The following is a 20,485-nucleotide window of genomic DNA, read 5'->3' on the forward strand; positions in this document are numbered from 1 at the left end:
TCTGGTTAGTTAGTTAACGTTTATTCAGTTATTTTGGCCCTTTTTGTTTGTAACTGATGCCCACACCTTAACCCAAGCTTCCTGGGTTTGGGGGCCCCATGGACCCCCTGCACCAGCCATAGAGTTTCTCAGGCTGGAGCTGTTTGCACTGGTTGTCATCTCATTTGTGTACCCAGTGCTGCTGTGGTTTGGGCAGCTCCTGTGGGGGCCTCAGTGGTCCTGGGTGGGGGACTGGGCTGAGGGCTATGCAGGCGCCGCCGAACCACGTCCCAGATCCAGGGTACGAAAGTGGACACCTGTGTGTACACATCTGGAGTCTTGGGGTCGCCACACCAGACGCCGGAGAAGGAAACAAGGCCTTGGGCCCGGTTCCTGCACACCAGGGGCCCCCCAGAGTCTGCCTGGAATGAAGGGAGAGACGAGGCCAGGGGTTTTCTCAGCCTCACTTTGCCTGAAGGGGCTTCTGCAGGTAAAGCCCACCAGGACCCTTTCCATGACACCCTAGTGCCCTTAGAGCAGAGGCTACACCCCCTCACCTCAGCTTTCAAGACCCTGTGGATCCCATCCACCTGTTTGCCCTTCTCTCCCTCATTCACCAGCCTTCCTGGCTATTCCTGGAGCAAGCCAAGCTTCATCCAGCCTCTTCCAGGGGTGTCCAGCCTGCTACCCATGGGCCTCATGCAGCTCAGGATGGCTATGAATGCGTCCCAACACAAAATTGTAAATTTACTCAAAACATTATGAGAATTCTTTGTGATTACATGTCACCATGTATTTAATGTGTAACCCAAGACAGCTCTTCTTCCAGTGTGGCCTAGAGACACCGAAAGGTTGGACACCCCTGCAAACTTTTGCTTGTTACTGCCCCCTGCTGGACACTGCTTGTATAAACAGAGAAGTCTGCAGTTGTTTGTTCAGTATAGACCTGCTTGGCTGTGCATGGCAACCCTATGATTGTCTCTCTACCGGGCATGCCCTTTCTTAGATCTTAAGGTTCCTTTATGACTCAGCTCAAAGGTGCTATCCTCAGAGAAGCCTTCCTGAATACTCACCCTAAAATTCCTGCCCCCTCCCCTCCTGATCTCACCAAAATTATTATCTGGAATTACTGGTAGCTCTGTCCCTATGAGGTGGCAGTTCTATAAGTGGAGAAAGACAGAGTGAGATCCAGAGAAGTGAAGTGACTTTCCCAAGGCCATACCTCTGGAAAGTGGCATAGTCTGGATTTCGACCAGTTGGGCTCCAGAACCTGTGTTCTGAACCACTGAACTCTCTCTGAAACAAAAGATCCTTCAGGCTGAGTGTCTCCCTCTGCAGTAGGGTGAAGGTTGCCATTTGTCCAAACAGGGTATTAGGAGCAGTAGCTTTTTCCTCGAGATCTGCTACTGCCCCCTACTGGCCACTGCTTACGAACACACAAAGGTGAAGCTCTGTGCACTGCACAACCCGCCATATATGGGAGCCCTGTGACCTTGGGCCCCAGGTGAGGCCCATCTGCTCAAAGGTAAGTTGGGGTTGAGTTCTCAAGGCTCTGCCCAGCTCTGACCGTTCTCTGTGGGCCTTGGTTTCCCATGTGGTCTGTGGGAGGGATGGAGAATGAGTATCTTACTGAGCAGAAGCCTCGTCGCCGTCGGTCCCCACTGTGAGTGCAGACCATAGCAGGGCTCAGATGGCCCCTCCAGGAGCTGTTGCAGATGTTCAAGTCCAGCACACGGACCTCGGCTTCCATCAGCCCGGGTGGCAGCTCTTCAAAGTTGGACACAGAGCCCCAGCCGGCCACCCGGCACCGCGCCCCAGCCCTGAGTGGCCTGGCGTCTCTTTTAGGCAACCCCAGCAGTCCCACTGCAGGACCCAGGATGGCAGAGCTGTTCAGCTGTGGGGAGAACACTGAGTTTTGGACCACTGAAACTGTCACTGCTGCTCCTGCCTCAGTTTACCCATCTGTGACACCTGGTCTCCTGGCCTTATACAGAGAAAGCAACAGCTGTTGGAAGGTCTGCCGCTTTTGCCATCAGGCCCTACCCACTCAGCCCAAGACTGTGGCTTCCCCTTACCTCCTCAGCTGCCCAAAGGGTCTTTCTAATTATTATCTCTTTCCCTGCTCTAAGCTCTCCCATGGCTCCCCATTGCCCTCAAGATAAAACCTCTTCTCCTCCGCCCCCATTCAGCCCTCCCCTCCAGCCAGAATGAATTCAATGCCATGCCCTGGGCCCAGCTCCACACTTTTGCTCACATTGTACCCACCCCACCCCCCACCTGGAGCACCTTTCCCATCTAGCTTTCAGGTCTCAACTTAGATATTATCTCCTCCAGGAAGCCTTCCAAGATTCGCAGGCAAGAGCAGGCACTTCCTCTGGGCTCCCATGTGCTCTTGTCAAAGCCAGTTTACCCAGCTGCCACCCTCTTAGACTGGTGGCTCTAAGGGGATCAGTCCTCGGGTTCGAGGACTGTGTCCCTGCTGACTGGCACACAGCTGGCACTCAGTCAACAGTTATGGAATGAATGACTCGGACCCCTGGTTTCGGTATTCCCTGACCTTGGGCACAACCCTGACCACCCCCAACCTCAGTGTTCCCACCCACACAATGGGATGATGGGTAAGTCAGAACAGCGGGTTCCAGGCCTTTCTGTTCCCTAGGCCCTACTGTTCCCAGGGACCTATTCAGGCACATTGAGTATCTCTCCACTTGAGTTTTTTACCACATTTGGAGAACAAGTTTGGGACATTCTCCCTTTAAAACTGAGGCCCTGGGGATGACTGGAGTTGAATTTGGGGTGCCTGGGTGGGAGCTGCAGGAAGGGGTAGTCTGAAAGGGCACCCCTCATGGCAGGGCAGAAGGAAACTCATGCTTTGGGGAAGAGCCACCTCCTGGCCAGAAAGCCCCAAGCAGGGCCCAGTGGCAGAGTCTTTCATGGCCCTCATCCCTCACGTGTCCCCCTTTTAGCCTGGACATTGAGCGCCAGCTATGTGCCATAAATGGTCACGAACGAGGTAAAAATTCCTGCCCTCAGGTCGAGAGGAAACGGTGAGGAATGGAGAAACAGTGAACGTGCAGCTGCTGCTAGCAGATGACAGCCACGCCAAAGGAAAGAAAGAGGGAATAGCAAGAAGGGAGGGCAGGACGGGACCAGGGCGCAGGATGGGGTGGTCCTACAGGGACGCCTCCTGTGAAGGCGGCGTTTGAGCAAAGACTTAATCTGACTCAGGTGTTTCGGGATCCTTCAGCTACTTCTAAAACATGTCCAGTCATCAGAGGGGTGGCTGGGACAGGCAAGACCTAAGTCCAGTGGCCCTCCCCCCCACTCCACCACAAAGCTCACCTGCAGCAGACAGATGTCATTGGCGTGGGTTGTGGGGTGGTAGTCAGGGTGCCCGATGACAGCTGAGATGCCAAACACCTGCTGGGTGGGCTCTGAGGTGCGAAGGGCGTGGGCCCCCAGCACCACCAGCATCGTTCGGGGGTCTCTGTGGGAGGGAGGGGTGGAGTGAGCGAGACTGGGACAGGGCTGCCGGTCACGGGCTCTGGCAGCTCCATTTTCAAAGCCAGTGCACAGCAGTCTGTTTAATCCTGATGCCAGCCCTGCGATAATAATGATGTTTGTTACCGCTCCCGCTGCAATTATAGCATTAACTCTAATTGTCGCAATATGAATTCTAATAACTATTACAAACTATACTTAGAATGAATAGAATATTTATTATAATTCCCACCTCAATTATATTATTACCTCTGCAGGGGTTCAGAACAGGCCTCCCCAAGATGTGTCCCCTTGGCATGTGGATTATTCTGAACCGAAGGCCACCAAGACCTTGCGGGCTCCCAAGAAACTGCTGCCTCTCGCTTAATCACCTGCATGGGTCTAAATGGGAGCCTCATCCACCGTGAGAGGTATCACCAGAGGTACCTTTTATGGTCCCTCTAGAGAGCAGGGCAGCCCTCTAAGGCTCGAGGACCCTTCTCCCCACTGATGCCTCAGGCACCCAGCATCATCACTGGCTCAGGTGACGCATGTACCTCATCCCTCCTTTCTGTTCCTGAACCTCTCATAGGTGTGGGGCCTGTGACCCCCTCATGGGTGTGGGGCTCCCATGTGTACCTATATATTAAATGTGGTTATTTTCTCTTGTTAATCTGTCTCATGTAGATTTAACTATTAGACCATCTGGAAGGACCTAGGAAAGTGGAGAAAATTTTCTTCTTCCAATAATCTTAATATGGTTAATGATTTTTATAAAAGTATACTTTGCCCTGACTGGTATGACTCAGTGGGATGAGCGATATACCACAAACTGAAAGGCCGCTGGTTTGATTCCCCGTCAGGGCACATGCCCATGCCGCGGGCCAGGTCCCAGGTTGAGGGCATGTGAGAGGCAACCAAAGGATGTATCTCTGGCATATCAATGTTTTTCTCCCTCTCTCTCCCTCCCTTCCCCTTTCTCTAAAAATAAACAAATAAAAATCTTAAAAACATATACTTAGAATGAGCACAGTGATGAAAGCTCCTTCGGCACTCCACTTGTGGACTCCACCCTCTTCCCCATTGTTGTCCCATAAAGCTAACCCCACTGAGATGCCTCCTCCCTCAAGACCCCCGCAGGGGAAGGGTGGGATCTGGCTATTTGAATCATGCCCCTACCTGGAATGTAACAATGCCCACACGGGGAACCCCTCTCACCACTCCTGCCACCACCCCCACCCTGTGTCCACAGCATACTGGGGTCCCAAGTGGCAACAGGCAGGGGGAGGGGTCCCAGGGTGGGCTCACATGTCGCTGAAGCAGTGGGCTGCTGAGACCACCCATCGGGCACGGAGCAGGAAGCCCCCACAGTGATGCTGGCCATTGAAGGTCACCGACGCCATGTAGGGACGGGAGTGTGGGATCACCTCTCGGCCCCCGATGATCCTGGCCCCCCAGGAGCCTGCAGAGGGAAGGGGAACGTGTGGGGTACGTCAGGAAGAAGGGTTAATGGGGGCAACTCAGGCACTGGATGGGATGGGGTTGACTTGGGGGAGAAAGAGCCAGAGATGGGCAGAGACAGAGCTGGAAAGAGATGCAGAAGGACTAGAGCGACGAGGAGCCCAGAGAAGGCCCTTGCCTGTGCTGGGAGGAGGACTGAAAGCCAGAAAACCTGGGCTCGGGCCTGTCAAGACCGTAGCTGGGCATCCTGCCCCACGCCCTGCCGAGGCTCCAGAGGGTGACCAGCCGGGGCTGTGTAGCTGCATCAAGTCGGAGCCTTGGGGCACCTTGGACCCCCTGCACAGGGGCACCCGGGGGTCCTCACCTGGAGGCCTCATGGACAGCATCAGGGCAGTAGCCACGGTCAGCAACAGATGGTCCCAGCCCGCCACCTGAGGCCCCATGGCTGGTACAGGCTGGAGTCTCCCTGGAGAACTTTGAGGACTGAGGCTCTTACCCTCATCCAACGGCCCGGAAAGGGGGAACCCAGCTGTGGTCTGTGGTCGGAGGCCCTGCCAGGCCCCATCAGCAACGACCAGATCTGAACTGGTGGTTCTGGGACACCAATAATTCAACCGCCTTGAGGTTGTTGATCATAATCGCAGGGGAGGAAACAGGGCAGTGGAGGGGAGCAGGGGGCTGCCTGCCCAGGCAGACCCTGGCTCTGCCAGTCACTGTGACCCCAGGGGTCACTTACCTTCTCTGTCCCCCAATTTACCCAGCGTCTTGGTCAGTTCTTCCAGCCACACACCCTTGGGGGCTTGGCGTAAATATCAGCTGACACCGTGGATGTGTGGCTCGGTTGGAAGTGTCATCCCATCCACAAAGAGTTGGGTTCGATTCCTGGTCAGGGCATATACTGAGGTTGCAGGTTCGATCCCGGTCAGGGTGCATACACGAGGCAGCCAATTGATGTTTCTCTCCACACAGATGTCCCCTCTGCCCCTTTCCCTTCTTCTCTCTCTAAAAATCAACTAAAAAAACACCATATCCTTGGGTGATTTAAAAAAACACATAAATATCAACTGAAGCTTCAGATATGTGGAAACTCATTTAATCCTGGAGTGACCCAGGGGTGTGTTATTTCTATCCTCACGTCACTGATGGGGAACCTGAGGCAGAGAGAGGTTAAGTGCCTTGGCCAGGGTCACACAGAGAGGGAGTGAGGGGACCAGGGTTGTAGTCTCAGGACAGCCACTATCTCTATCAGGGGCCAGTTTCTCTCACAGGTGGGCCCACTTCCTCCCCATCTGATAAGCAGTTGTGAAACCCGCAACTGTCCTTTATGGCCCCGACTAACCAAGCTCCCAGAAGCCCTGAGTAATGGGCTGGGTAAGGGCCAGCATTGTCCAACCCAAAACTGGCTTGAAGATGGGGCTATGTGGAAGATGGTCTTGAACCCAGAACTCCTGGACTATAGTCCTTGGTGGATCTTTTCATGGAGGATTGGGTGGTTTTCTCAGTCAGAGGAGACTCAACAATGGTGACGATGATGATGATAGCTCTGCTTACTAAACACTTTTATTATTGATTTGTTGGAGCTCTTTATATATTGAGGAGATTAACTCATGGTCATATTAATTCCTTTTTTGAGAACTCTCAGGTGCAGAGACACAGCCTCCCTGGGAAGTGAATTTAGGCTCTGCTGATTTACAGATGGATCAGTGCTGAACTGGCCAGAACTGGGTAGCCCCATCAGATCCCCATTCCCCTTACCTGTTAAGTCCAGGGCTCCCAGGGCCATGGAGCAGACCAGGACGGTAGCAGGGCTCAGGGCTCTGGCATGCTGCTCTGTAAAGGGCCCAATCTGGTCTGGGCCTGAGGTTTGGAGTTATGAAGCTGGGGGAGGGGGAGCTCCAGAGCCCCTTCCTTCTGCGATACAGTCCCTTTCATGTCCAGTTTAACCTTTCTTGGCCCCTTTGGAATGGGAGACACAAGGCATGAGCTGGAGTCAGGGCTAGGGGGGAGGTAAAGGGGTCTCTGACTCAGAGAGAGAAGAGGAGTGGGCTTTTGGGGTCCACTCCCCTGGAGTCCAAGGGCCCCAGAGGACGTCTTGGGGCAGCTGCAGCTGTGAGGTGGGCTCAGGGCAGAGGCAGGGGTGCTGGGGATGGTGACATCCTAGATAGGCAGAGGAGGCCAAGGAAGTGGGAGGGGAAGGGGAGTCATCATAGAAACTGTGGTTGCAAGTGGTCCAGAAAGGGGGCGGGACCCCACACAGACAGGAGCTCCAGCACCCTGAACAGAGAAGAGGAGGGAGTGGGCAAGGTGGACGCCTCTCTGGAGGGTGAAAGGTGCGAGGTCTACTCGAGACCACTGCTTTAGTTCATGACATGACCTGCCTAGTTCCCCCGCCGTGCTTTTTCTTTTCTTTTTAAAGATTTTATTTATTTTTTAGAGAGAGGGTTGGGGAGAAAGAGGAAGAGACACATTGAAGCTTGAGAAAAACACCTACTGGTTGCCTCCATGCCTTTTTGAGGTCTGCCCCTCCCACCAGGGATGCCTCTCCCCACCCTCTGGGCCTGGCCTCAATTCCTCAGCTCAGATGTTGTCCACCTCCAGCCAGTCCCCTGCAAGTGACTACATACATGCTTGCATCTGGGGTGTGGATGTTGGGGACCTGGAGTCCTCAGGCAGCCGCTTGAGAACTTCAACGAATTTGGCTTTTGGTCTGAGAGAGATGGGAGTCCAGGAAAGTTGGGATAGCAACACTGGAGAATGGTTCGTGGGAAGGGGGGGGGGTCCCAGCAGTCAATACACACTCCTCCTCTTCCTCCTATTTTCTTTCTTTTTTTTTAACGCTTCATGAATTTGCATGTCATCCTCTCCCAGGAGCCATGCTAATCTCTGTGTCATTCCAATTTTAGTATATGTGCTGCCGAAGTGAGCACTCTTCCTCCTATTTTTAAACAAAATGCACCCAGCATCCCTCAAACCTTGAATCATTTACTTAGTAGACAAAAAAGTCATTTCTCCAAGCATAAGGCTTCTGCATCCCTGGCACCTAACACCGCCAGGTGCACAGTAGGTGCTCGATAAATCTTTTTGGACTGAGTGGACACAGCTCCCTTTTGCTCAGCCATACGTGTACATATTGCTCCTGGTTGCCTTCATGTTGCAATGGAAGATCCGGGGCTGCAATGCTGAAATATTTACTATCTGGCCCTTTACAGAAAGAGTATGTCAAACCCTGAGCTCCTGTGTGCTGGGCCCTGTTCCAAACCTTTCCTGGGTATCCACTGTGGTATCTCTTCCAGCCGCCCTCGGAGATGGGGAAGTGAGGCTCAGACAGGTTAAGAAACAGACCCAGGGTCACACAGCACACGTGGCTCTGAGCTGGAACTCAAGCTCAGGGCCCCTGATGTTTCTCGGGTTCTCTTTTCTTTTCTAAATCTGCTCATTTTTCTCACTGTTTGAATGCCAAATGAATGCACATTCACTGTAAAAAGGGGAAACGAAAAGGCAAGTAAAGGAAGAGGCGGCAGTGTCCCTGCCCCTCCAGGGTGCATCCTGATGCATCTTTCCCGAGAACCCATCCAAAGTTATTTTCCTTTGAGCACACATACATTTATTGAGCACATGCTCCGTAGCACTATTTTACTTACAAGAAAATAAAGGCGTTTAGAAGACGCTCCCTGTCCTGCCCCTCCCCCCAGCCAGATCCCAGTAAGTGTGTTTGGGGCCAGGGACCAGTATTCTCACAAAAACGTGGGAAGGTAGGGCCACAGTCTATGTGTTGGCAGTGACGGGTCCTGCCTGACTCCTGGTCCATGGGATCCACAAGATGATACACGCAGCACGAAGGACTCAAGACAGACTGTGAGAAATCAAGGGGAAGGCAGGACAACTGGGTGCTTGTCTTCTGCCTGCGTCTGATCCCCACATGAGCTTACTGAGACTTCCCCTAGGGCAGGCCAGGCCTCACCATAAACTCCAACCTGGGTGCCCAGCTGCCCGGCCAGTGTCACCCTTTGTTGTCCCCTCAACACCACCCACGTCTGCATGTCTTTCCAGTGGTTCAATCTGCAAATGGGGGGCCCCCAAGGCCTGCCACCTCCCATCTGTTCTTCCTTCAAGATCCATACACAATCCACCAGCCCCTCGACCTTATCCAGCCTCAGCATGTTCTGGGGAGCCCTGTCCAGCCTCTTCTAGGCCTCCAAGCCTCTCTGTTTTACCCTAGTTAATCCACTCCCCTCCTGGCAGCCAAAGGGTCCTTAACAAAAATAAATAGGCCTTGGCTGGTGTGGCTCAGCAGATTGCATGCCGGCCTGTGAACCAAAGGATCCTCGGTTGATTCCCAGGTTGTGGGCACATGCCTGGGCTGCTGCCAGGTCTCCAGGTGGGGGTTAGTGAGAGGCAACTGATGGATGCTTCTCTCCCTCTCTTTCTCCCCCCTTCCCCTCCCTCTAAAAGTAAATAAATAAAAATCTCACACACACACACACACACACACACACATATATATATATAAACTTCCTTAAAAAATATATAAGCTGGGTTGGTCCCTCTCCTGCTCTAAACTCTTCCGTGACTCCCCAGTGCCCTCAGGACAAAGCCTGGGCTCTCCTTCCTCCCTCCTCTACCCATCTCACTCACTCTGGCCACAGGGGCCTGCAGTGTGTGCTGTGGGAGCTGAGGCAGATTGAAATCATTAAACTTCCTCCGACTTTAGGACCAGGACCAGAGCCCAGCAAGTGCTCAGAAACGTCAGGAATTGCTGTATTGTCATTTCAAACGGGCCTGGCTGGGTCCCACCGCCGCGCCTTTGCACTTGCAGTGCCCTCCACCCAAACGCTCCTCTTTCAGACCTCCAGGCTGCAGCGAAGTCGGCTCCTTGGAGCGGCCTCCCGGACTTCCCCTGGGGTCCCGTTCGTGCCTCGTCCCTGTCGCCCCACTGCCCCTCCACCCGCTTACCCTCTGGACCAGGAACCGGGGAGGGGTGGGATTTGGGGAGGTCATTGCTAGGGCCGGTGCGCAGATCAACCCTGGCCGGCAGCATTAGGCTTCTCGGACCTGGGATAAATGACTCCGGGCGGGGAACCGGGCACGGCTCCAACGTTACAGGCCAGGCCTACGGACTTAGCGGAGGTTGCTGGCAAGGCCCGCGCGCGGGGATGGGGACGCTGCGGCAGCCGCGACGGCCGGCAGGAGGCGCAGCGCGAACCGCTGCGCGGGGAGGTGGGAGGGGACCGAGCGGGGAGGGGAGAGACAGAGAAGCGCTTTGGCGGCGGCGGCGACGCGCGCACTCAGCCCACCCCCCGCGCCCGCCGCCGCCCGGACAATAAACAGCCGCGCGCGGGGCGATGCCCGAGCCGGTGCCTACGCCCCCGCGCCGCGCAGCCCGGGTCGCTAGGCCTTAGCCCGCCGCCCCCACCCCCACCCTCCCTCCCCGCCCCTGCGCACCCACCCGCGTTCGCCCCCGCTCAGCATCACGGACCCACTCGGACCTCCGCTGGGGAAATGGAGTGAGTAGGCGCTCTCGGTCGGGGGCGGGGAGCTCGAGTGGGTGGGGGGGACCGAGCAAGGAGTGAGGTTTCCACCCCACCCCGTCCGGAACCTCGCGGCCCCTCCTAGAGAGGGAGGTGTCGAGGGGCTTCTGGGACTCCCATCTCATCTCGGAAGGACTTGGGCTGGGCAGCGCCCGCCCTGAGGCCTCCCCCTATCCGACCCAGGCGGCCCACCATCTCAGAGGGACTCGGGAGGCAGCGACTGGGGGCAGCCCGGGACACTGGGAGGGGGTGGCGCGTGTCTCTGTCTGCACCCCGCCCGCGTCTTGTTGGCGCCCCTGGGCTAGCCTGGGCCACCTGTGGACTCCAGAGTGGGCTCCCTGGGATGATGGAGCAGTCCCTCCCCATTGCACCGTCAGGCCTTGAGGTCATCCGCCACCCCCACATCACCCCCTCACCCCCTATCCTAAGCTGGCCGCTCCCTGTGCCCTGGACGCGCCCACGGGCTAGTACTCCCTCCTGGCAGCCGTCCCCAAGGGCCCCGAGTGCTGTCCAGAGACCCTGCTAAGGCCCGGTGGGTTGCCAGATGTTGTGCCGAGTTACCGCTGGAGGGAGGGGCCTTCTCTCCAGGCTTCCAGTCTGGGATGTGTGAAATCCAGGTGCTTTCCAACAGGGGAGCTTGGAGCTGAGATCCCCTCCCGGGAAACTGTCCCCTAAATGGGGCCCCAGATGGTGTAGCCAAGAGTCCGCTGGGCCCAGGCTGGAATAGAGAGGGTGGCTTGGGTCTGTGGAGTTTAAGAGAGGAGCTCTGGGCAACAGATGATTCTTGCACAAGCAGGTGCTGAATGAGTGTGCATGGTCATTTCAGGCAGAGTCCTTTCTGGCGTCAGGGTGGCCCCACACCTCCATTCCCACAGGTGGGTGCTGAGAGGCTGTGGGGTGTGTTTGCCAGGGCAGGGATGGGAAGCAGGTGTCTGGGGCTCCAGCTGCCCGCCCAGTATGTGTGGACTGGGGGCGGGCATCTGCTTCCCTGCTCTGGCCCTGGTCCCCATGGGGCTGGAGGCCTGGACCTGGAGGTCCAGCCAGTCCAGCTCCTCTTGCCCTTCCCACTGGGCGTGTTTTCCAAGCATACACCTTTCCTCTAGGGATTCACCCGTGACCCACCACACCCTCAGCTGGGTGGGAGCCTCCGCCTGCCGCCCTCCCCTGAACTCGACACCCAGTGTCCTCTGTTTTTGAAAACCCAGACAAAAGCTCAGCTGCACCCCAACACACCCTGGGAGCCTAGCCAGGGGCTCAGGGGAGCCAGGGCCAAGACTTGTCTGCACTAGGATCCCCCATTTGTTTACCTGCTCTGCTCCCTAGGCTGAAGGGGTGCCTCTGGGTCTCCGGACACCAGACCCTGGGGAGGGGGCTGCCTCAGGGGATGAGGGGTGGAAATCTAGGAAAATGCCCACTCAGAGCAGAGAAGTGAGGGGATATTTTGGTTGGACCCCATTGTTGTCTTTCCTACCACCGTTTTCTTTCTCAGTGTGGACACTGAGGTCTGGGGAGGGGCAGCATGCCCCAGAGTCACATGGCACAAGGAGGGTACCCCTGCCCTGCACCTTCTTGGTCCCAGGCCAGATATGGTGCCATGGCCCCCCATTAGTTGAAGCACTGGCTTTTCTGGGTACAGATGTGGGCTGGGCCCTGGTAGTACCGGCTTAGGAAAGCCTCCGCCCCCAGTGCTCAGGGTGATGGCGGGGAGGGGCTGCCCTGACCGGAACACCTGCCCCAGCTCCGGGTCCCTTTCCAGGCGGGCAGAGCAGGCCCCAGGCACAGAGGCTGCAGCCACTAGAACAAATCACTCACCTTGTTCCGTTTCCATGGATTTTGCCGGCAGAGTCACAGGAGGTGGTTGTGGCTTAGGGTGGTGCCAGAAAGTTTCTTTTAAAAATAAATTTAAGAATTTGACAAAATTTCGTTAAAGGGTTAGACAGATTTTCACTAGTTTAAAAATTTAAGGATTTATTGAAAAATAGCAAGTGAATAATCACCAAGGTGGTAGGAGAGATGGCTGATGCTGCGAAGATGGGACGAGAGTTGGGTGGGGGCAGAACAGGGACACACTCCTGGGAGGGGAGCTGCATGCCAGTCCTGCGGGGAGATTTGCTGCGTGTGGGGTGAGGTACTGCTCCCCTGGGAGCCTCAGGGTCTGGCCGGTGAAAGAAGGATGTTTTGGCTCAGAGCAGCCATTCTCAGATGCCCAAGCCCTGCCCTGGGACCGGAGCAGGAGAGAAGAGCTGGGGCGGGACCTTCCCAGAGGCCGTCCCGCCTTCAGGCCTGGACATCCTCCAGCAGTCACTGTTGGGTGCTAACTGGGTCCTCCACGTTTCTTTCACACTTGCTAATCTCCCTTTTTATAAAATGGGCTTATTTATTTATTTTTAAAGAGAGGGAAGTGAGGAAGAAAGAGAGGGAGAGAAACCCCCATGTGAGAGGAAAACATCCATCTTATGAGCCCATCCAGGGGCTGAACCCACAACCCCGAGTCTATGGGAATCGAACCAGGGACCTTTGGCTTTGTGGGACGACGCCCAGCCAGTCACGGTGCTAATCTCCCTTTTTAATGAGAGGCACAGCCAGGTAAAAGGCAGAAGTATATAGTGATCATTGAATAACACGCTTTCATTTTCAGTGTGTCTATTTCCCAGGGTTTTAACTCTGGCAGTGGCTTCTCGTTTTCTTGGTCTTGTTAACAATGAAATGTGTCCTTCTAATCTAAAACAAGGGGGGTTGATTCAAACAGTAAGTGATATGAAGGGAAGGAACATGCAGATAATACCAGCTTTGGTGGCAGGAACGTAGGAACGTGGGAAGGTGGTTAGAGTAGCGCTGGCATCATTTATTTACTTATAAATCACTTAGTGAGCACTTGCTGTATACCAGGCTCTGCGCTGAGTGCTTTGTCCCTGTGTATTCTCTTGATCCTTACAGCGGCTCTGTGAGGTGGGGAAACTGAGGCGCAGAATGGTGACATGACAAGCCCGAAGTCACACAGCTATAAAGGGGTGGGTGGAGGGTCAGGGGTTGGGGTCAGCAGGGGGAGTCGGGGGTGGGGTGTGGTGGGTAGGGAATCTTGGTACCTTCCTGTTTCCCAGAGGCTCTGGACTACTCTGTAGGGTTGCTAGGTGTTCCGGCATAGCTCTTCAATCGGGCTGGTGGTCTTTGCCCCTGGGAGTATCTGCCCCTGCATCCTCCCCCACAAAGGCCCTTACTGTGAGGGCCTTTGAGAGCGGGGCATGAAACGGTGGTGCCCTGACTCCTTATGAGACTGGGCACGTCGCTTGTCTTGCTTGGGCCTCATTTTTCACATTTGGTGAATGGGGATCTAAGCCCACCCAGTCCCGTCTGGGCACCTTCCCAGGTGGGACACAGTCAGAAGAGGAGAGGGTGCTAAGCTTTGTGGACTCGAAGCTTCTAAGGGCCACCCGCAGCCCCATAAGAGACCTGCCCTCAGGGGTCTCAGATTTCGATACTGGGAAATGGATTGACATTCTGAAAAAAAACCCAACAACATTACATCACCTTTCCCAAGTCTGGGACCCTGTTCCCGTCCATCCTCCCTCCACCCAGGAAGTGCCTCCTCTGTTCATTTGAGAAATGCTCCCTGCTGCCCTAGCCAGGTGGCTCAGTTGGTTGGAGCATTGTCCCGGGGACCAAAAGGTTTGCAGGCTCGATTCCTGGTCAGGGCACGTACTTAGATCGTAAGTTCAGTCCCCCGACTGGGGCATGTACAGGAGGCAACCAATCAGTGTTTCCCTCCCACATTGATACTTCTCTCTTCCTCTGTCTCAAATCCTCTGATGAGGATTAAAAAAATTAAGTGCTCCCTACTGATCATCCTAGCCCCATGCAGGATCAGAAGGCTGGGACTGTCCCCTGGAGGGTCTGTTTTGAGTGTGGAGGAAGGTTTCCTGGTCCTTTCCCATCATGGATCTTTTCTGTGAGAGGTATTTAACGGTTTACCCTGCAGGCAGAAGGGAGCACCTGGTAGAAAGCGTGGCCCATGTAAAGGCCCATAGGTGGGAAGGCATTGGACGAAGGGAGCATTCTTTGGTTTATGCTATTGGGGCTAGGTCTTAATAGGCCTAGAGTATCCCTCTGGGGTGTCTGAGCTCTGGAGAAGTGAGAGCAGATGCCAGGCACCGAGAAGGGGCTCTGGCAGCTGAGGGGCCAGATCAATGAGGAGCAAGTCAGGGTGCGGCCAGGACAGGGCCTGTGGGGGCGGCTCAGAGACAAGTGCCAGGGTCAGGGGAGCAGGACCCAACGTCTGGGTGGACATGGAAGTGATTTCAGAGCTGTGTGTTGTCAGAGCCATGCACAGAGCCAGGCAGCCTGGTCCAGGAGAGACGGCCCAGGCCCTGGATGCACAGGGAGGCTAGAGGGCGCCCTGGCCATGCTGCCGAGGGGTCTCTGTGCAGCGTAGGAAGGCCGCGTAGAGGTCTTATATCTGAGGATCATGAAATTGGACTGGGGTGTCTGTCTCCTGCCCAAGGGTTTCAAGCAAGAATTCAGTGACAGTCAGCCCATCGCTGGGGCAGTCTGGATAGGGCTAGAAAGCCAGAGGTGGGTCCCAAGCCAGACCTGTGGTGGGCAGGCTGGGTGGGAGCTGCTGCATGGGCAGTGGTAGTGGTGGGACGGGGCCACGCCTGGAAGCCCAGCCTGGGTGAGCATGGGGGCGGGGGGTGCCCTGCAGGGAGTGAGCATGTGATGCCCCGGTCGCTTTGTGTTCAGATCCTTCTGATCATGGAGAGTCCCAGGGCAGGACCGGCAGGGCAGGACCCCACCTCTGGCTCTGCCTCAGCTCTCAGTGAGAGGGTCGTCATTTCTGCTGCATGAAGGTATATATTTATTTTTACCAGCTTTATTGAGATATTCATACACCACACAATCCACCCACCTAAAGTATACAATTCAGTGGTTTTCAGTACACCCACATAATTGTACAACCATGTCCTCTAATTCCAGAACATTCCATCACCCCCAAAACAAGCCCAATCACCAATTGTAGTCACTCCCATCATCCTCCCCCCCCAGCCCCTGGCAACCACTGACTCAGCTGCTGTCTCTGAAGTGCCTGTCCTGCACGTGTCACATAAACAGAATCACACACGGTGTGGCCTTTTGTGTCGGCTTCTCTCACTGAGCATCATGTGTTCAGGATTCGCCTTGATGTAGCAATGTTGGTGCTTCCCCCCTTTTCATGGCCGAGTAATATTCCAGGGTCTGGATAGACCACATTGTGTTAATCCATCCATCACTGGTGGACATTTGAGTTGTTTTATATATTAATTCATACAGTCACTTTCAAGGTGGTTGGGACTTGTCCCTTGTCCTTTGCTGGATGCACAGAACCCAGATTGTGTTTTAGATCAATGTGACAGAGTTTCTTTTTTTTTTAAGATTTTATTTATTTATCTTTAGAGAGGGAGGAAGGGAAGGAGAGAAGGAGAGAAATATCACTGTATGGTTGCCTCTCATGAGTCCCCTGCTGGGAACTGGCCTGCAACCCAGGCATATGCCCTGACTAAGAATCGAACCGCAATCGTGTGGTTTGCAGGCCCGCGCTCAATCCACTGAGCTACACCAGCCAGGGAGTGACAGAGTTTCTTAAAAAAAAAAAAAAGGAGGTGATCATAAGACAGGTGGTCAGTCCATGGGGGTGGCTGGAATGTGACAAGGGGAGGGGGGCCCTTAGGTGAAGGCCTCATCCAAAAATGGAAAGACCTCATTGAGTTGCTGGTCCAGTGAACCCGTGTTGAGTACCTGCTGTGTCCTGGGTGCGGGGCACATGGCAGGGACAAAAAGAGACAGTTACTGTCCTCGTGGGGAAGTGAGAAACAAAATAAGTAAAGGTCCCGCGTGTTGCATGAGGGTGAGAGCTGACCTGGGCTCCTGGGGACTTAAATGGGGAGATCAGAGAAGGCCTTAATGAGGAGGTGACGTCTGAGGAGAGGCCTGCAGAAATTAGTGAGGCCTGTGGGTGCAGGGAGAGTGTGCACCAGGCAGGGGACACAGCCAGTGCAAAGGCCATGGGGTGGGAATGTACTTGGAATGTCTGAGTGTGGCTGCAGGGTGGGGTGTCCAGGGACCATGGGTCTTTGGGGCTGGTCTCTGCAGCTGGATTTGCCTTGAGACATGTTCCCTGGGGAAGGCCTCTACCTGCAACACCTCCATTCACGCTTCACTGACCTTCCTGTCCAGAGCCCAGGGCAGGGTCCAGCTCCTCCCCCTCACTGCCCCAGGTTAATAGGCAACAGGTTTGCTCCTCTGGGTCTGTGTCCTGCTCTGACCTCGGTCCCCACCATGTGGGGGGGCTGCCTCTTAGTCTTGAATCTCCTAGGAAGCTCATGCCTCATGGGCTGTTTACCTCACTAATTACAGTAGTGTTCCTGTAATTGGAACATCAGTAGTACACCTGATGAAGGGACGAGATCCAGGAAGGCTTCCTGGAAGAAGGGACTGCACTTGAACTGAGCTGGGAGGTGGAGGAGGGAAAGCAGAAGGCAGGGGGAGCTGATGTAAGATGATGGGTAAACTGTGGAGGGCTTGAATAGAGGGCTAAGAGGCTGAGGTTTTCTCAGGGGGATGGAGCTGTGGAGAATTAGAGCCAGGAAGGTGCAGGGGGTGGGGTGGGGGGGGAGACAAAGGCCTCACAGGGGAGAGGGGAAACAGCGGATGGAATGGGGACTTCCCCCGCTCCGCATCTCCCGCCCAGTCCAATGGGGGAAGGGGCCCACTGGCCACTGGGCTCCCTCACCCCCACCTCCCAGCCCCCGTGACTCTGCTGCCACCCTCCCCCATGGCCAAGGTCTTTGTCAGCTGTTTCCTTTCAATTAACACAGGAATGTTCCAGCTCTGGGCTCTGAGCCTGCCTGAGCCTGGACCCCCTCATTCTGGCTGGAGCTGCCCAGGCATGGGCTCTGGAAGAACTAGTGTGATCTCCTCCACCCGCCTCCGGTCCCGCCTGTCCTGCCCGCCGGGTGACCTTGGGCTGGTTGCGTAACCTCTCTGGGTCTTTAAAAAATAAACGCTCCAAAAAGCTGGGGCCTGTGCTGGGGCTCAGGGCTCCTTGGGTTTGGGCTTCATTAGCTCATCTCCTGGGGCCGGGATTATCTCATGCGCTAGCAGCCGACACCCTTGCCTTGTCCTGAGCCGCCCACATTGCCGCTCCAGCCCAGAATTTGCTCCAAGTGCCATAAAAATAATCGCACAAGCACTGGAGTCTGCATGCGCTGAGGGTGGGCGTCCAGGCGAAGGGCGAATCCCTTTGCCAGCGGCAGAGAGTGCGCTGTGGCCCGTTGCGCAGTGGAGACTCAGAGATGCCAGTGACTCACCCAGGTCCCAGCCCACGGGGGCAGCTGCCATGCAGCCCTAAATCCTCCTGCACTTCTCCACCCAGCATGTAAGATCTTTTGTGATCTGGCCTCTGCTTCCGTCACTGAGCCCTAGTGAGCATTTCAACCATCCCACTGACCGCCTCCCTGCCCCCACCCATGCCAGTTCCTGCCAGACCTCGGGGAGACTCTGTGCTCCTCCGGCCCCTGAGCCTCCCTGTAGGAACTGAGGTCTCGTCACCACCATTGAGCAGCTTCACTCCATCCACTGATAAAACGAGTATAACCATCCTCCCAACCTCACAGGACCATCAGCAGGAGGGACACTTGGCATATGTCATTTAAAGGCCCCCCTCCTCCCCAGCTTTAACTCTCCCTCCTGTTAGATGGGGCTGAGACAAGCCTGCAAGGCAAGGATCTTCTGGCAAGGAGTTCTTATTTGTCGCTGTCTCATGACGGTTCTATGGTCCTAATTTGTTTTATTTTTCACATTTATGATGCTGAACATTATCTTGGCTTGACCTTGGCTACCTCTGGGCCAGGGATGTGTCCAGAACCTTCCCCGGTAGAAGCCCCTCCCTGGGCTGGAGCCCCTGGACCCAAGGTGGGACCGTCCCTCCAGCCCTGGGGTGGGGGAGCCAGTTAACTGCCTCCTAGTCTCTCTCGGAAGCCCCCCGAAGCCCAGGGCCTGAAGCCTCTACACCCCCAGCGCAGGGCTGGGGGCGGGAGATGCTTGGCGGGCCCCACGTGGGCCTCCCAGTTGCCTTGGGGACGGCGCGGTTGCCAGGGTGACCGCCTCCCGAGGGCCGCCATCCATCATCCGGAGGGAGGCAGTGGCGCCCTGGTGGGGCAGGGCGGCTCTGGCACCCTCAGGCCCTGGTGTTGGGGGGGCTCTGAGGGGGGTGCACAGCCTGAGCCCCTTGGACTGTGACAGGGACAGGACTGGGCAGGGATGAAAATTCTCTTCCTGGGCCCTCCTGGCCTTCCCCTGCCCTGGCCTGACCGGCAGAGACAGGCCACCGGAGGGAAGACACTGCCCTCCTTGTCTGCAGCCTGGGGGGCAGGCCTCACGGCCAATCCTGTGTCCCTGTGTCCAGCCTAAATGGCCACCTGCATGGCATGGTGGAAATGTGGCATTAGGTGGCCCATCCTTCTGCCCAGCATGGCCCTGTGTGCACTGGGGTCTGAGCTGCTGTATGCCCTCCCCCCCAACTCTGTCTCCTTCCTGGAGAGATCGAGTAGGCCTGATTAGAGTTGGGAAAACCGATGGCCTGGTATGGCCCAGAGCTGGGCAGTTGTGGTTTGAATCTGAGCTCTGCCTCTTTCTATCTGTGTGACTTTGGGCAAGCAACTTGCCCTCTCTGGGCTTGGTTTCCCGCCATGGGAAGAACACAGCAAGTGCAAAGGCCTTCAGGTAGAAATGACCTTAGTGCGGCTTGGGCACAGCCAGGAGGTCCTGCTGGCTGGAACAGTGAGGAAGGAGAGCAGCAGTGATGAGGGCAGAGAAGGGGGAGGGGCTAGGCTACGCCAGAATCATGATTTCTTTCAAGGGGTGGTGGGAGCCAGGGGAACTTTAGAGCAGGAGAGTGGCAGGGTATGATTCTTCTTTTGAGATGTTGCCTGTGGTTGTGGGGTGGAGAGAGGGCTGTCAGGGACCAGGGAGATGGCAGGTGGTGGTAGAATCTTGGGCTGGGGTGGGTGGGAAATGTGGGGTTTGTGGGAAGTGAGGGGATGGGCCTACATGGGAACACAGGGGTGCTACCTGCCTGCATCACACAGGGCAATGGGACAGAGCCAGAAACGGAGCTGATCCAGCCCTTCAGGAAGGGCCTGTGAACTGAATAGGTGGATCAAGCCTTTCCTGAACTCCATCCAGCTGAACACAGCCTCCCTGTGGAAGGAGAGAGGGAAGCCGCAGAGGGTGTGGCTGTGCTGCTGGGCCTCTAGGAGTCACAGAGTGGGGGCAAGTGCCGCCTGCCAGGAAGGGAAGAGCTGAGTGGGGTCACCTGGCTGGGGCGTGGGAGCCAGATGACTTCAGAGGTCTCAGTGAGGCCAGGAAACTGAAGCTGAATGCAGCGGGCAGACAGGGCCCTGTGGCCCAGGATAGATCACCCCAAGGACACCTGGATGCGGGGGATGGGGGGGTCCAGCTTGGGCCCGGGCGAACCCAGCGCACTGTGATTTGAGCCGACGTTTGAGCCGATGAGGGGGAGGCTTTAGAGCTGGGTGTCTGCTCCCACTGCGCAGGTGGGGGAACGGAAGCCCAGAGGGGCAGAGGGTCTTCAGAGGCCACGGGGTGGCTCTGGACCCTGGTGCAGGCCAAGGGGTGTGGGGTTGGCAGCAGAACCGGAGACTGGTCTGTAATTTCAGTCCCTGTGAAGACGCAGGGCTTTGGGCAGGAGACAGGGGCGGCTGGGCGTGGTCTGGCTCCGACTGCTCAAACCTCACCACCTCAGCCAACCAACCAGCCCTGTCCCCCAGGGCCTGCTGTCCATGCCTCCCAGGGGGGAGGGCCCTGGGGTCATTCTGGGTTTGTAGCAGAGCTCAAGACCCCCTCTCTCCCACCCCTGGCCCAGGGCTGGAGAACGCTCCATGGGCGGGAGGGTGAGGAGGGGGGCTGTCCTGATCGGCAGCCTTGTCTGGGTGGGAGGTGATACAGTGTGCCCTGGAATGCCCTTCACCCTTTGATTCCTGGGG

General features: G+C 56.0%; 2 protein-coding genes and 1 non-coding gene across 7 annotated transcripts in view; 1 reads left to right on the plus strand and 2 right to left on the minus strand.

The window, feature by feature from the left end:
- PRSS57 (serine protease 57) lies at positions 1-11,098 on the minus strand. 2 transcript variants are annotated; one of them, XM_037042293.1, is made up of 6 exons: positions 11,010-11,098; positions 5,417-5,802; positions 4,768-4,921; positions 3,322-3,466; positions 1,610-1,873; positions 1-401 (listed from the first exon to the last, which is right to left on the minus strand). In XM_037042293.1, the coding sequence occupies exons 3-6, from the start codon at positions 4,860-4,862 to the stop codon at positions 156-158; spliced, it is 750 nt and encodes a 249-aa protein (XP_036898188.1). In that variant the 5' UTR covers positions 4,863-4,921; positions 5,417-5,802; positions 11,010-11,098; the 3' UTR covers positions 1-155. The 2 variants fall into 2 exon arrangements, with proteins under 2 accessions (XP_036898188.1, XP_036898187.1); XM_037042292.1 differs by lacking the exons at positions 5,417-5,802; positions 11,010-11,098 and adding an exon at positions 5,285-5,406.
- Positions 7,744-7,847, minus strand: LOC118984661 (U6 spliceosomal RNA). Its single transcript, XR_005065955.1, has one exon. It is a non-coding gene; the product is annotated as a U6 spliceosomal RNA (small nuclear RNA).
- The window catches only part of PALM (paralemmin), a 24,250-nt gene continuing 13,731 nt past the window's right edge, over positions 9,967-20,485 (plus strand). For all 4 annotated transcript variants that reach the window (XM_037042288.1, XM_037042290.1, XM_037042289.1 and 1 more), the window contains exon 1: positions 9,967-10,424. In XM_037042288.1, coding sequence (XP_036898183.1) covers positions 9,982-10,424 — 443 coding nt within the window. In that variant the 5' untranslated portion in view covers positions 9,967-9,981. The remainder of the gene's footprint in view (positions 10,425-20,485) is intronic.

This window comes from Sturnira hondurensis, unplaced genomic scaffold (genome assembly GCF_014824575.4).
Source record: "Sturnira hondurensis isolate 20B ecotype Veracruz unplaced genomic scaffold, ASM1482457v3 Scaffold0003693, whole genome shotgun sequence".
NCBI lineage: Eukaryota > Metazoa > Chordata > Mammalia > Chiroptera > Phyllostomidae > Sturnira > Sturnira hondurensis.